The 13,056-nt window shown below is 33.8% G+C and overlaps 1 protein-coding gene and 1 long non-coding RNA gene across 5 annotated transcripts in view; both read left to right on the top strand.

The window, feature by feature from the left end:
• The window catches only part of LOC144377551 (uncharacterized), a 174,439-nt gene that overhangs the window by 128,749 nt on the left and 32,634 nt on the right, over positions 1-13,056 (top strand). The gene's annotated exons all lie outside the window — the stretch shown is intronic.
• Baz1a (bromodomain adjacent to zinc finger domain 1A) overlaps positions 1-13,056 on the top strand; it is a 110,884-nt gene that overhangs the window by 81,812 nt on the left and 16,016 nt on the right. For all 4 annotated transcript variants that reach the window (XR_005729191.2, XM_005322676.3, XM_005322674.3 and 1 more), the window contains 5 exons: positions 2,976-3,100; positions 6,619-7,218; positions 8,962-9,125; positions 9,825-9,979; positions 11,185-11,333. Coding sequence is in view for 3 of the 4 variants with exons in the window: in XM_005322676.3 (XP_005322733.1) it covers positions 2,976-3,100; positions 6,619-7,218; positions 8,962-9,125; positions 9,825-9,979; positions 11,185-11,333 (1,193 nt within the window). In the remaining variant the exon portion in view is untranslated. The remainder of the gene's footprint in view (positions 1-2,975; positions 3,101-6,618; positions 7,219-8,961; positions 9,126-9,824; positions 9,980-11,184; positions 11,334-13,056) is intronic.

The raw sequence follows: 13,056 nt of genomic DNA on the forward strand, positions 1-13,056 counted from the left end.
TTCACATGTGTGAGGCACTGGATTTGGTCCTCAGCACCATATAAAAATAAATAAATAAAATAAAATCTATCAACAACTTAAATTTTTTTTTAAAAGAAAATATATCTTTTTTAAAAAGGCAGCCTATTGAAAGAAAAAAATTGAAAATTCTATATCTGAAAAGGGACTTGTAGCTAGAATATGTAAAGAATTCTTTTAATTTGGGCTGGGGAGGTAGCTCTAGCGGTAGCACGCTCGCCTGGCATGCGTGCGGCCCAGGTTCAATCCTCAGCACCACATACAAACAAAGATGTTGTGTCCGCCGAAAACTAAAAAATAAATATTAAAAAAAATTCTCTTTCTCACACTCTCTCTCTCTTTCTCTCTCACTCACTCTCTCTAAAAAAAAAAGAATTCTTTTAATTAAAAAATAAAAAGACAACAATTTTTTTAATTATACCTTAATTTTATTTATTCATTTTTATGTAGTGCTGAGGATTGAACCCAGTGCCTTGAATATGCTAGGCAAGCACTCTACTACTGAGCCATAATCACATCCCAAGACAAAACAATTTTAAAATGACATGGGATTTGAATAGACATTTGGGTAAAGAAGATATAGATAAGTGCATGAAAACCTGCCCAACATCATTAGCCATCAGGGAAGTGAACATTAAAACCCTAATACCCAGCTGGGGATGTGGCTCAAGCGCTAGCACGCTCGCCTGGCATGTGTGCAGCCCAGGTTTGATCCTCAGCACATACAAACAAAGATGTTGTGTCCGCCGATAACTAAAAAAATTAAAAATAAATAAAAATTTAAAAACAGTACCACTTTCTTCTTCTTCTTCTTCTTCTTCTTCTTCTTCTTCTTCTTCTTCTTCTTCTTCTTCTTCTTCTCTCTCTCTCTCTCTCTCTCTCTCTCTCTCTCTCTCTCTCTCTCTCTCTTTCTCTCTTTTTTTTTTTTTTTTTGGTGGGGAAGTGGGTACTGGGGATTGAATTCAGGGGCACTCAACTACTGAGCCATATCCCCAGCCCTATTTTGTATTTTATTTAGAGACAGGGTCTCCCTGAGTTGCTTAGCACCTTGCTTTTTGCTGAAGCTGGCTTTGAACGCATGATCCTCCTGCTGCACCCAGCTCCACAATACTACTTTATTCAAACTGATGGACATCAGGTATTGACAAGGATATGAAGAAATTAGAATTCTCATACATTGATCATGGGAATATAAAATGGTATAACCGTTTTGGAAAGTAACTGGACAGTTCTTCAAAAGTGAAACCATATTGCTGTGTGTAAATGTTACAGCCATTCTCTTATGTACTCAAGAGAATTAAGAGTATACATTCACTCAAAGATATATACATAAATGTTTATAGCAGCATTATTCTTAACTGAAGAGAGTGGTAACAACTCACATGTCTTTCAGTTGATAAATGGGTAAACAAAATGGTATATTTCTTCTGTGGTACATCATACAGGAGAATATTATTCATCAATAAAAAGGAATAGAGTTCCAATAAATGTTGCAATGAAAAGGAGCTGTGAAAATATGCTAAATTAAAGAAGCTAGTCCCAAAATGCCATGTATTGTGTTTCTATTTATATGAAATGTCCAGAATAAGTGAATATATAGAAACAGAAAGCAAATGAGTGCCGGGGCAGTGGAGGAACTATAAATGGATATGGAGGGGTCTTTTTTTTTTTTTTGAATGATGAAAATGTTCTGAATTAAATACTGGTTTTCACGTCATAAATTATCTCGATTTATTTTTTATTTTATATTATTTTTTATTTTTTGGTGCTGGGGATTGAATCCAAGGTCTTGCACATACGTTAAATTTGTGCTCTATACCATTAAACTATACCCTGTCCATATTTCAGTCTTTTTTTTTTTTAACCCAGAGGTTCTCTAGCACTGAGCTATACCCAGCCCTTTTTATTATTATTTTTTTTTTTATTTTGAGGCAGGGTCTCACTAAGTTGCTGATGGTCTTGCTAAGCCTCCTGAGATGCTGGGGTTCTAGGCATGTACCACCACTGTATTTTTTTATACTCATCCAGCCTCACTTATGTATATTATCTCTATCTCCTGAATATATGTGAGCTTGCAAAATCACTCTGTGTTGTAGAACATAAATGATGGAATTTATTTCAAGGCCATATAATTTTAGTTTTAATTGAAGCAAAATAGTAGAGTAAATATGAATGTCCATATTGTGTTCATTCTGCCTACTTTATAGGAATGTAACTACTTTTCTTCTCCAGTATTTGTCTATATCTCCTTCCTACTCTGAGCTTCCATCACCTCCTAGCCAGCCACCTGCACTATTACAGTGGCTTCTTTACTAGTGTCTCTTCATTTTCTTCTTCACCTGGTTAACTTTACAAATAGCAGCCAAAGTGCTTTCAAATTATATCAATTTCCTTCTCTAAACTCTAGGTTTTTTCCCATTGCTTTTTGTATAATCCCCTCCAAGGTCAAGCATGATCTAACCCTTTATTTTTCTCATATATATCTTGATTTATTGCTTTTTCACTTACACATTTCTCAAAATTATAAGCTTCGTGACTATCCATATGTGCATATGTTGTTTTTCAGCATGATCTGCAGATTTCCTCTCTTCTGCTGCCCACTACTTCCCCATCCCCCTGGAGTCACAATTTAAATGACACTGTTCAAGCCAGACTCTCTCAATCGTAGAGAGATTTGATTCTTCCTGACATGTTTTCTAGCATCTTGAGGTCCTCCTCATTTGGTACTTAACTACATATTTTAATTTTACATTATGTAATTATCTGTTTTCTCTGCAAGACTATAAACACTTGCGTGTTTACAGTTTTACATTATTCACTACTTCCTAAGCATAATGCCTTATACTTTTTAGGCAAACAATATTTTTTTTAGATATACATGACAGTAGAGTGAGACAATATAATATGAATGGAATTATATTCATTAATAAGTTTATATCTTTGTTTTTATCTTAAAGGGAGGAAGAAAAGGAAGATTTTGATACTAGCACTGAAAGCAAAGAAATAGAACAAAAGGACCTTGATCAAGATACAGTCACTGAAGATGAAGATGACCTAGGATCACATAAAAAAAGCAGAAGAGGTAATAATATTGAGGGGTTTTTTTTGTTTTGTTGTTTATTTGTTTGTTTTTAATTTTGAGATAGGTCCTGTTAATTTGCCCATGGTGACCTCAAATTTGCCATTCTCCTGTCTCAAGCTCCTGAGTCATTGGGATTACATGCATGCCTCATACCTGGCAGTAATAAGATTTCTTAAGGACATGTTTGTTTATTTTTAATTGATAAGGTAGTTTATTGATAGAGCTGTTCTGAAATATATATTAGATTCAATTATTTTCATTTGATTCCATGATGTGTGTGTTAAATGCCCATCTTATAGCTCATATTGAGTTGTAAAATGGTAACCATTTTGTTAAAAATGTTCATGTGAAGTCATTAGTATTTTTATGATTATATCTTTATTCAGATGTCACTTATACCATAAGGAAGAGAGACAATATTCCTATCTCTTTAATGGGTCGAGTTTCTCATTATTGCATTTGGCAAGTTTTGGTTAGTTTTTGCATTTACTACTTTATATAAAACCAAATTAAAATTTTTATGCTATAATATATTTTGTTCAACATGAATTGAATGCCTCCTATGTGATAATAGATATAAAGATCAGTAATGTTTGTATTGGAACTTTATTGCTGAGAATGAAAATCTGCTGCTGAAAATAATTTTATAAATTTCTGGATCACAGAGAATACACTGTTTTAAAGCTGTTGATACAAATTACTCATCTAGCCTCACTTAGAGCTCAGTGGTGAAGTGCTTGCCTAATGTGTGGGGCACTGAGTTTGATTCTCAGCACCACATATATATATTTAGTTGTTGTTGGTTCATTATTTTATTCATTTATTTATATCTCATTTCATAACATTTTAATGAGGAGCCTTAACTTAATTTTGTGCCTATAATTTGGATGGAATTATACACACACACATACACACACACACATACTCTAAATGGTTGGAAAATCTACATCTTAGAGACTGAATTCACTGATTACAATGCAGTTAATTTCAAAATACCAAACAAACTGTATGTGATCAGTTTTAAAATATGAGTAGGACCAGGATTGTGGCTCAGTGTTAGAGCACTTCCCTAGCCCATGTGAGGCACTGGTTTCAATCCTCAGCACTATAAATATAAATAAATATAAATATATAAAAGTTGTATCCAACTATAACTAGAAAATAAAGTATTAAAGAGAACCTAACTTTTTTTAAAAAAATAAAGGTATTGTGTTCATCTACAGCTAAAAATATTGTGTATATATATACACACACACAGTGAGCAATGAGTCAAAGGAGAAACTATAAGAAAACTAGAAAACATTTAAAACTGCTTAATACTGCATATTAGCACTCATTGGATCTTGTCCCTCTACTTAGGAAAAAAAAGGTATAGCTTTTAGTACTAACTCGGGAAGAAGAAACACATCAAGTTAAGCATTTAATAAGTTGGAAATTATAATAAAAGTAGGAATTGATCAAAAATTAAAAACACAGTAAAGAAGAACAATTATACCAAAACTTTGTTCTTTAAAAGAAGGTAAAAAATTTATTTTTAAAAAGAACAGAGAACTTGGGGTTGTAGCTTATTGGTAGAGTGCTTGCCTAACAGGCAGAAGACCGTGGGTTTGATTCCCAGTACTTCAGGGCAAAAACAGCAAAGGATTACAATAAATAAAATTAATCCTGAAAATTAAAGTGTATAACTATAGATAAAATAAAAATTTAACTATAAGGAGGGTCCAGAATGTGGCTCAGTAGTAGAATACTTGCCCTTTATATGCAAGGTCGTAGGTCCAATCCCAAGCACCACAAAACAAAAAGAAAATTTAAAAAAAAAATATGTATATATATATATATATATATATATAGAGAGAGAGAGAGAGAGAGAGAGAGAAAGAGAGAGAGAGAGAGAGACAACATGTAACAGTTTTCTGACAATAAATTTGAAAATGTAGGTAAAAATGAACAAAATCCTAGAAAATACCAACTATTAAAGTGGGTTCATGAAGAAATTTTAAAATGTGAATAAATGGTCCTTGGTCCTTAACCATTAAAGAACATGAATCATTACTAAAAATCTTACACAAAGAAAACATCAGTTCTAAACTGATGTTATAGGTAAATTCTGCCAAGTTTTAAAGAATCAGATCATACCAAACTTCACAATCTCTTTCATGCATAGAAACAGAAGAAACACTCCCCAAGTATTTACCCAGTTTGACAGCAACTGAAACAAGATAGCAACTTAATTCTCCAACATATCATAAAAGTCCAGTTTATCAGGGGTCCAGGTTCTTTCATCTTGTCAGTTTTGTCATACTGTGGGTTTTGCTAACAACTTTATGTTCCCAAGTGATTCATCACCAGTTTTCCATTCTAGCTAGTTGGAAAAAGCAAGAGGAAAAGTACAACCCAGAGGTTTCTACTCCTATCTCCTTGACCAAAAGTTTCTCTTGTAGCCATTCATGCCTGCCCTAGGAAATGTTATCCTTCTTTTGGGTTTTATAGTATCCAGCTAAATATTAATGGTTCTGTTACCTTAATACGATGACTAGTAAATGACAGTTTGTGGGCCATATGTGGCCTGTACTATTATAAGCTAAAAATCTTTTAAGTGGTTGAAAAAAATCAAATGAAGAATGATACTTTGTGATAAGTGAAAATTATAAGAAATTCAGATTTCATTGTCCATAAGCAGATTTTATTGAACACAGCCATTCTCATTTATTTACATTTCATCAGTTACTGTTTTTGTTCCACAGTACCAGAACTGAGTACCTGTGACAAACCATATGACCAACAAAGCATGAGATACTTGCTAGCCCTCTATAAAAGTAGTTCATTGAGCCTTTCCTTAGATGGTCTGGATGGCTATTAGAGAATAACTTGTATACTCTCAAGTTACAGATTTTGTTTGTTTCATTAGATTTAAATATGTCGATGTTTTACTAACAGTCTACTAGGCTGCTTGGGCTGCTGCAATGAAATACCATAGACTTTGGTCATATAAGTAGCAGAAATTTGTTTTCTCAATTTCTGGAGGCTTGAAGTTCAAAAATCAAGATGCCAGCAGGGTTGCTATCTGGTAATGCCTCTTCCTTGGCTTGCAAGCAGCACCTTCTCCCTGTGGCTTTTTCTCTACATACCAGAAAGCAAGAGCTTGACTACCTATAAGGACACCAATCTTGTTGGATTATGGCCCCATTCTTTTTTTTTTTAACATTTATTTAATTTTTATGTGGTGCTGAGGATTGAACCCAGTGCCTTACACATGCTAGGTGACCACTCTTTCCTCTGAGCCACAACCCCAGCCCAATGGCCCCATTCTTATTACATTGTTTACCCTTAATTACCTCCTTAAAGGCATTAACTGCAAACACAGTCACATTGGGTGTTTGGGCTTCAATATATGAATTCATGAAATTTGAATTGGACATAATTCATTTGATAACACATAATAACTTGGGATAGCTTTTAATCTCATTTTTCTAGTGAAAATTTAAAATATGATAAAGTTAAATGTTATTCAACTGCAGGGAAAAGTGGACAAAATGGATTTAAAGAATTTACAAGGCAAGAAGAGATAAACTGTGTAATGCAAGAGCCTCTTACTGCTGATGAGGAAGAAGCTTTAAAACAGGAACAACAACGGAAAGAGAAAGAGCTCTTAGAAAAAATCCAGAGTGCCATAGCATGTACCAATATTTTTCCCTTGGGTCGCGACCGCATGTATAGGCGATACTGGATTTTCCCTTCTATTCCTGGATTGTTTATTGAAGAAGATTATTCTGGTCTCACTGAAGACATGCTATTGCCTAGACCTTCATCATTTCAGAATAATGTACAGTCTCAAGATCCTCAGGTATCTACTAAAACTGGAGAGCGTTTGATGTCTGAATCTACCTCCAACAACATTGACCAAGGTCCATGTGATGATTCTTCACAGCTGCCAAAACCAGTGCATAAGCCAAATCGGTGGTGCTTTTACAGTTCTTGTGAACAGCTAGACCAGCTTATTGAAGCTCTTAATTCTAGAGGACATAGAGAAAGTGCCTTAAAGGAAACCTTGTTGCAAGAAAAAAGCAGAATATGTGCACAACTTGCCCGTTTTTCAGAAGAGAAATTTCATTTTTCAGGTAAATTTTCTATGAAAACCATTTTTTTTCCTCCCCCTGATCACTGGATATTCAAGATTAAATGTTTTCCATTGTATTAAAAATATATTTAAAACACCTTAACATTTTGACCATGCTTTCAGTATGGGAGTTAAGAGTTTGGAAGTGTATTTCTTTATAAAAACAAGGTTCTTGTACTGAGTGTTCCTGTAGTCTTAGCTACTTGGGAAGCTGAGGCAAGAGGATTACTTGAGCACATGAATTAGAGGCCAGCCCTACAATATAGTGGGATTCCATCTTGCAGAGGACAACAGAAACATGGTTGTCTAAATTTTTGGATTCTATTTGGGTTCTATTTGGATTATAAGAAACTATCTATAGTATGAGAATATTAGTGTTCTTTCTGATCTCATTCCTTAGTCAATAGGCTCTGAATGCCCAAGGCTATAAGGCTGCCTTCAGTTTTGGAGATATTATAGTTAATGAAGTTATCTCTCTTAATGGTTTTGCTGGGAGCCCAGGGACAGATTCCATTAATGATATCTTCTTTGGAAATTGGGCAGATCAGGTAGTAGCAGCATTTCTTATATGATAGCTGGCTCACTGACAACAGATCAGAAAAGAAGGAATTTTTAGATGTAAGTTTTTATATTAGTAAATGAGATTTTTCTAGGTAGAAAACTGCTTAAATTTAAGAATATGTTACCATACCTACTTTGGTTCTTCTCAGGTTTATAGATCATATTTCTTTATATTCCTAGACGTATCATGTAATTTACCTGTATGTTATCATGTAACATATAATTCATTGTTTTTTAGTATATTTACAAATATGCACAACCATCACCACAGTCCTCTTATAGAACATTTCTCTCCTATCAGAAAGAAATTTTGTAGATTTTATCTACCACTCTGCTATATTTCTCTCCCTTGTCCCCCACCAATCCTCTCTCTGCTCTAGATAAATCTGTCTCTGTAAAATGTCCTGTTCTTGAATTTCCTATGAATCGAATCATACGACATATGGTCTTTTGTGATTGCATCTTTCACTTAGCACAATATTTCCAAGGTTCATCCGGGATATAGCATGTATTAGAACTTCATTTCTTTTTATTACCAAATAATAATATTCTACAGTTTGTATATACTGCATTTTACTTATGCATTTGTTAGTTGATAGACATTTAGTTTGTTTCTACCTTTTGGCTGTTATGAAAAATGCTGCTATAAATATTCATGTACATGTTTTGTGTTGACATAGGTTTTCATTTATCTTGAATTTATACAATAGGAATGGAAATACTGGATTGTTTCCCAAAGTGACTACACTGTTTAATTTTCTCTCCGGTAGTGTATGAGGGTTCCAATTTCTCCACTTTTTTCTAACACTTAAAATTATTTGACTTTTTGATTATAGTTATCTTAAGAGGCATGAAATGGTATCTACTGTAATTTTGACTTGTCTTCCTTTAATGAATAATAATGGTGAGCATCTTCTCATGTGCTTATTGACCATTTATATATCTCATATATCTACTCAGATCCTTTGCACACCTTTCAATTGGGTTATTTGTCTTTTTGTGGTTGGTTATGAGCTCTTTATTTGTTCTGAATACAGGCCCTCACCAAATATATGATTTGCAAATATTTATTTATCATTTACTTATTGAGGATTTACAAAGGGCTTTTACATCCACCATCTCAGAATTGTAACAGTCACATTATATTTAAGAAAATTATAAAAAACATTTGATTCTATTTCAGACAAACCTCAAACTGATAGCAAGCATACGTATACTCGGGGAAGATCTTCCAGTGCCTATGATCCATCTCAGATGTCTGCAGAAAAGCAACTTGAATTGAGGCTGAGAGATTTTCTTTTGGATATTGAAGACAGAATCTATCAAGGAACTTTAGGATCAATCAAGGTTTGTACCTATTCACATTTTAGTTTATCTAATTTGCTTAGTCCAGATTTTTAATCATGTTTGTTGATTATCTGTATATGTAAAACTTGTGTTTTTAATAAACATCAGGAAAGTATATATTTTTTATGAAGATTAAGTTTATTCCTCTAAATCATAATGTTTATATATGGACACAAATCCTAAGTATATTAAATGACTATCTACTTTCTTAAACAGAATTTAATTAATATAATTTATCTTTTTGATATTTTTAATATTTAAAAAATGTTCAATATTTTAATCAGATGTTGAAATGTGTAAGGATATTTTCTTCTTCCTTGACTAGCTCCTGCCTTCTCTGCTGAGTCTGGTTTGTTTGTTGGTTTCTTTGTTACCTTTTTTAAATCTGTAAGTAATTCTTATTTGATATACCTGTTCTGTTTATGCCTTTGTCATATTCTGTCACTTTTTTGCTCCTAATTTAATGACCAATCCTAAAGTCATTTATGATATTTTTAAACAATAAGGTATTAAAGCTTTTGTGTATGAATGATATGAATTCCATTTTGGCCACTGAGGAACCTTACTTTTATACTCCTTTTTTATTCATAAATCTGTTCTAGAATATCTATAAATTAATTTTATATGTAAATTAAGTATAATGTCTTTTAGGACCAACATTTCTGTTTTCCAGGTTAGTAAATTTATGTTTTGTTTCAGGTTACAGATAGACACATCTGGAGATCAGCCTTAGAAAGTGGACGATACGAGCTATTAAGTGAGGAAAACAAGGAAAATGGAATAATTAAAACTGTGAATGAAGATGTGGAAGAGATGCAAATTGATGAACAATCAAGGGTCATAGTAAAAGACAGGTACAAAAAAAAAAGAATTTTTTCTAAAGTAACCAATTTTTCCTTGCAATTTTAATTTTAAGGTTTTGGGGTTTTTTTAAGTAAATGTTTCTTTTCCTTCTTTTAAAAACTTATGAGCACCTTAATATTTCTAATCAATGAAATGACCATTTTTTAAACATCAAGATCTCTATTACTCCACTTTATACTAATACAGCCAAAATACAACTCATTAGAATAAAATATTTTTTTACTTTTTCAAGGTTATTTTGGCTAATATATGCTCTTAAGGAGTTTATTATTTAGAAGGGAATGATGGAGAGACATGAAGCTAGCAGTTATAGATCAGGGTAAGGACTCTGATAGAAAGTAAATTCTTGGGGCTGGGTTGCAGCTCAGCGGTAGAGCGCTCGCCTAGCATGTACAAGGTCCTGGGTTTTTTTCCTCAGCACCACATGAAAATAAATAAATAAAGGTATTATGTCCAACTACAACTAAAAACTAAATATTAAAAAAAAAGTAAATTCCCAGAACAAATATAGTACATAGTAGGGTAGAGGATTATTTATCTTGGTGGAACATGGAAAGAACTTTGAAGGAAATACTAGGGGAAGGTTCCTGATTGCAAAGCTGAGCTCTGAAGGTGAGGAAGGAAATATTAGACAAGAAAGACCATGGGCAAAGGCTTTGAATGGGTTTGCACTTTTAACTGATTATTGTAGCTGCACTGTGGAGATTCATTGTTGAGGGACCAAGTCTGAAGGCTAATGAATTAGTTGAGGCAACTATTAGTTTCTCGCCCAGTAGCTGAAGCAAGAGAAATATAAATAAGCTGTTGAAGATACATAGTCTTTAAGGTTTATCACCATCACCTTTCTAAAACCTTTCCCATAAGTCTTCTCTCTTCCACCTTCTCTTCAAATATTTGTCCTCTTATCCTCCTAAATGATTCTGTCCTCCCAATTAGCTTATACCAGATCCTTGAAATTATGAAACTTTCTATATAAATATTTGAAAGAATGAGTGGTCTTGAGTTTCACCTAATCATGTTTTTATTTTTTTGTAGTTGTACATAAACAGCATGCTTTTATTTTGTTGTTTGTATGTGGTGCTAAGGATTAAACCCAGTGCCGCACACATGCTAAGCAAGTGCTCTGCCACTGAGCTACAGCTCCAGCTCACCTAATAGTGTTTTTAAGTGCCACGAATTCTTTGTTTTATTGTAGACTTTTGGGGATAAAAACAGAAACTCCAAGTACTGTCTCAACTAATGCAAGTACACCACAATCAGTGAGCAATGTGGTACATCATCTGGCAACAGCACTGTTTCAAATAGAACAGGGCATTGAGCGGCGTTTTCTTAAAGCTCCACTTGGTAAGTATCTGTTTTTATTTCAAAATGTGTTATGTCTTAAGTAATTTTGAAATTGCCCTTTAATAGAACTTTATTGGCTGACAATGAAATTGATAGACCAATATGAAAAGCTTGAGATTGATTTCATTTTAAAAGATAAGTTCTTTCAGGTAAGATTTATTTATTTATTAATTATTTATTGGTTCTTTTTAGTTATACATGGACTATATCTTATACCCCAGTATACAATGTACACAATGGTGAGATTCACTGTAGTATATTTGTACATAAGAAAATCTTGTCAGATTCATTCCACTATTTTTCCATTTCCTATCCCACCTCCCTTCCCTTTATTCCCCTTTGTCTATTCCACTGAACTTCTACTTCCCACTCCTTAATGTGGGTTAGCTTCTACATATTAGAGAAAACATTTGATCTTTGGTTTTCTGGGGTTGAGTTATTTCACATAGCATGATAGTCTCCAGATCCATCCATGTACCAGCAGATGTCATAAAAGTTATTCTTCTTTCTGGCTAATACTCCATTGTGTGTGTGTGTGTGTGTGTGTGTGTGTGTGTGTATTCCACATTTTTCATTCTTTCTTTTTGGTACTGGGTATTAAACCCAGGGACATTTAACCACTGAGCCACATCCCAGTCCTGTTTTATATTTTATTTAGAAAGGAGGTCTTGCTGAGTTGCTTAGGGCCTCACTAAGTTGCTGAGGGTGGCTTTGAACTCATGATCCTCCTGTCTGGGCCTCTGGGATCACAGACATGTGCCCCCAGGCCCAGCCATATGCCACATTTTCTTTATCCATTCATCTGCTAAAGAGCACCTAGTTTGACTCCACAGCTTAGCTATGTGAATTATACCACTATAAGTAATGATGTGGCTATATCAATGTAGTATGGTGATTTTAAATCCTTTTGATGTATATTGAGGAGTGGGATAACTGAGTCAAAAGATGGTTCCATTCCTAGTATTTTGAGGAATCTTTATACTACTTTCCAGAGTGGTTACACCAGTTGGCAGTCTTACCAACAATGTATGAGTGTTCCATTTTCCCCACATGGTCACTAACATTTATTGTCAGTTGTATTCTTGATAATTGCCATTCTGGCTAGAGTGAGATAAAATTTCAATGTAGTTTTAATTTGCCTTTCTCTAATTGCTAGAAATATTGAACATTTTTTTCATATATTTGTTGAATGTTCATGTTTCTTCTTTTGAAGTGTCTATTTAGTTCCTTTGCCCACTTATTGACTGGTTTTTTTTGTTTGTTTGTTTGTTTTGTTTTGTTTGGTGATGTTTTTTTTGAGTTCTTTGTATATCCTGGAAATTAATAACCTGGGGTTTAAATGGCAAAGATTTCTCCTATTCTGGCTCTCTATTTGCATTCTTGATTGTTTCCTTTGCTGTGAAGAAGCTTTTTAGTTTGATGCCATCCATTTATTGAATTTTTATTTTACTTCTTGCACTTTAGGAGTCTTGTTAAGGAGGTCAGTTCCTGAACTGACATGTTGGAGTATTGGGCCTGCATCTTCTTCTTCTAAGTGCAGGGTTTCTGGTCTAATTCCTGGGTCTTTGATCCACTCTCAGTTGAATTTTGTGCAAGGTGAGAGATAAGGGTTCAATTTCATTCCACTACATGTGGATTTCCAGTTTTCTAGCACCATTTGTTGAAGAGGCTCTCTTTCTCCAATGTATATTTGTGGCACCTTTATCTAATATAAGATAACTGT

Source organism: Ictidomys tridecemlineatus, chromosome 5, assembly GCF_052094955.1.
Source record: "Ictidomys tridecemlineatus isolate mIctTri1 chromosome 5, mIctTri1.hap1, whole genome shotgun sequence".
Classification (NCBI taxonomy): Eukaryota; Metazoa; Chordata; class Mammalia; order Rodentia; family Sciuridae; genus Ictidomys; species Ictidomys tridecemlineatus.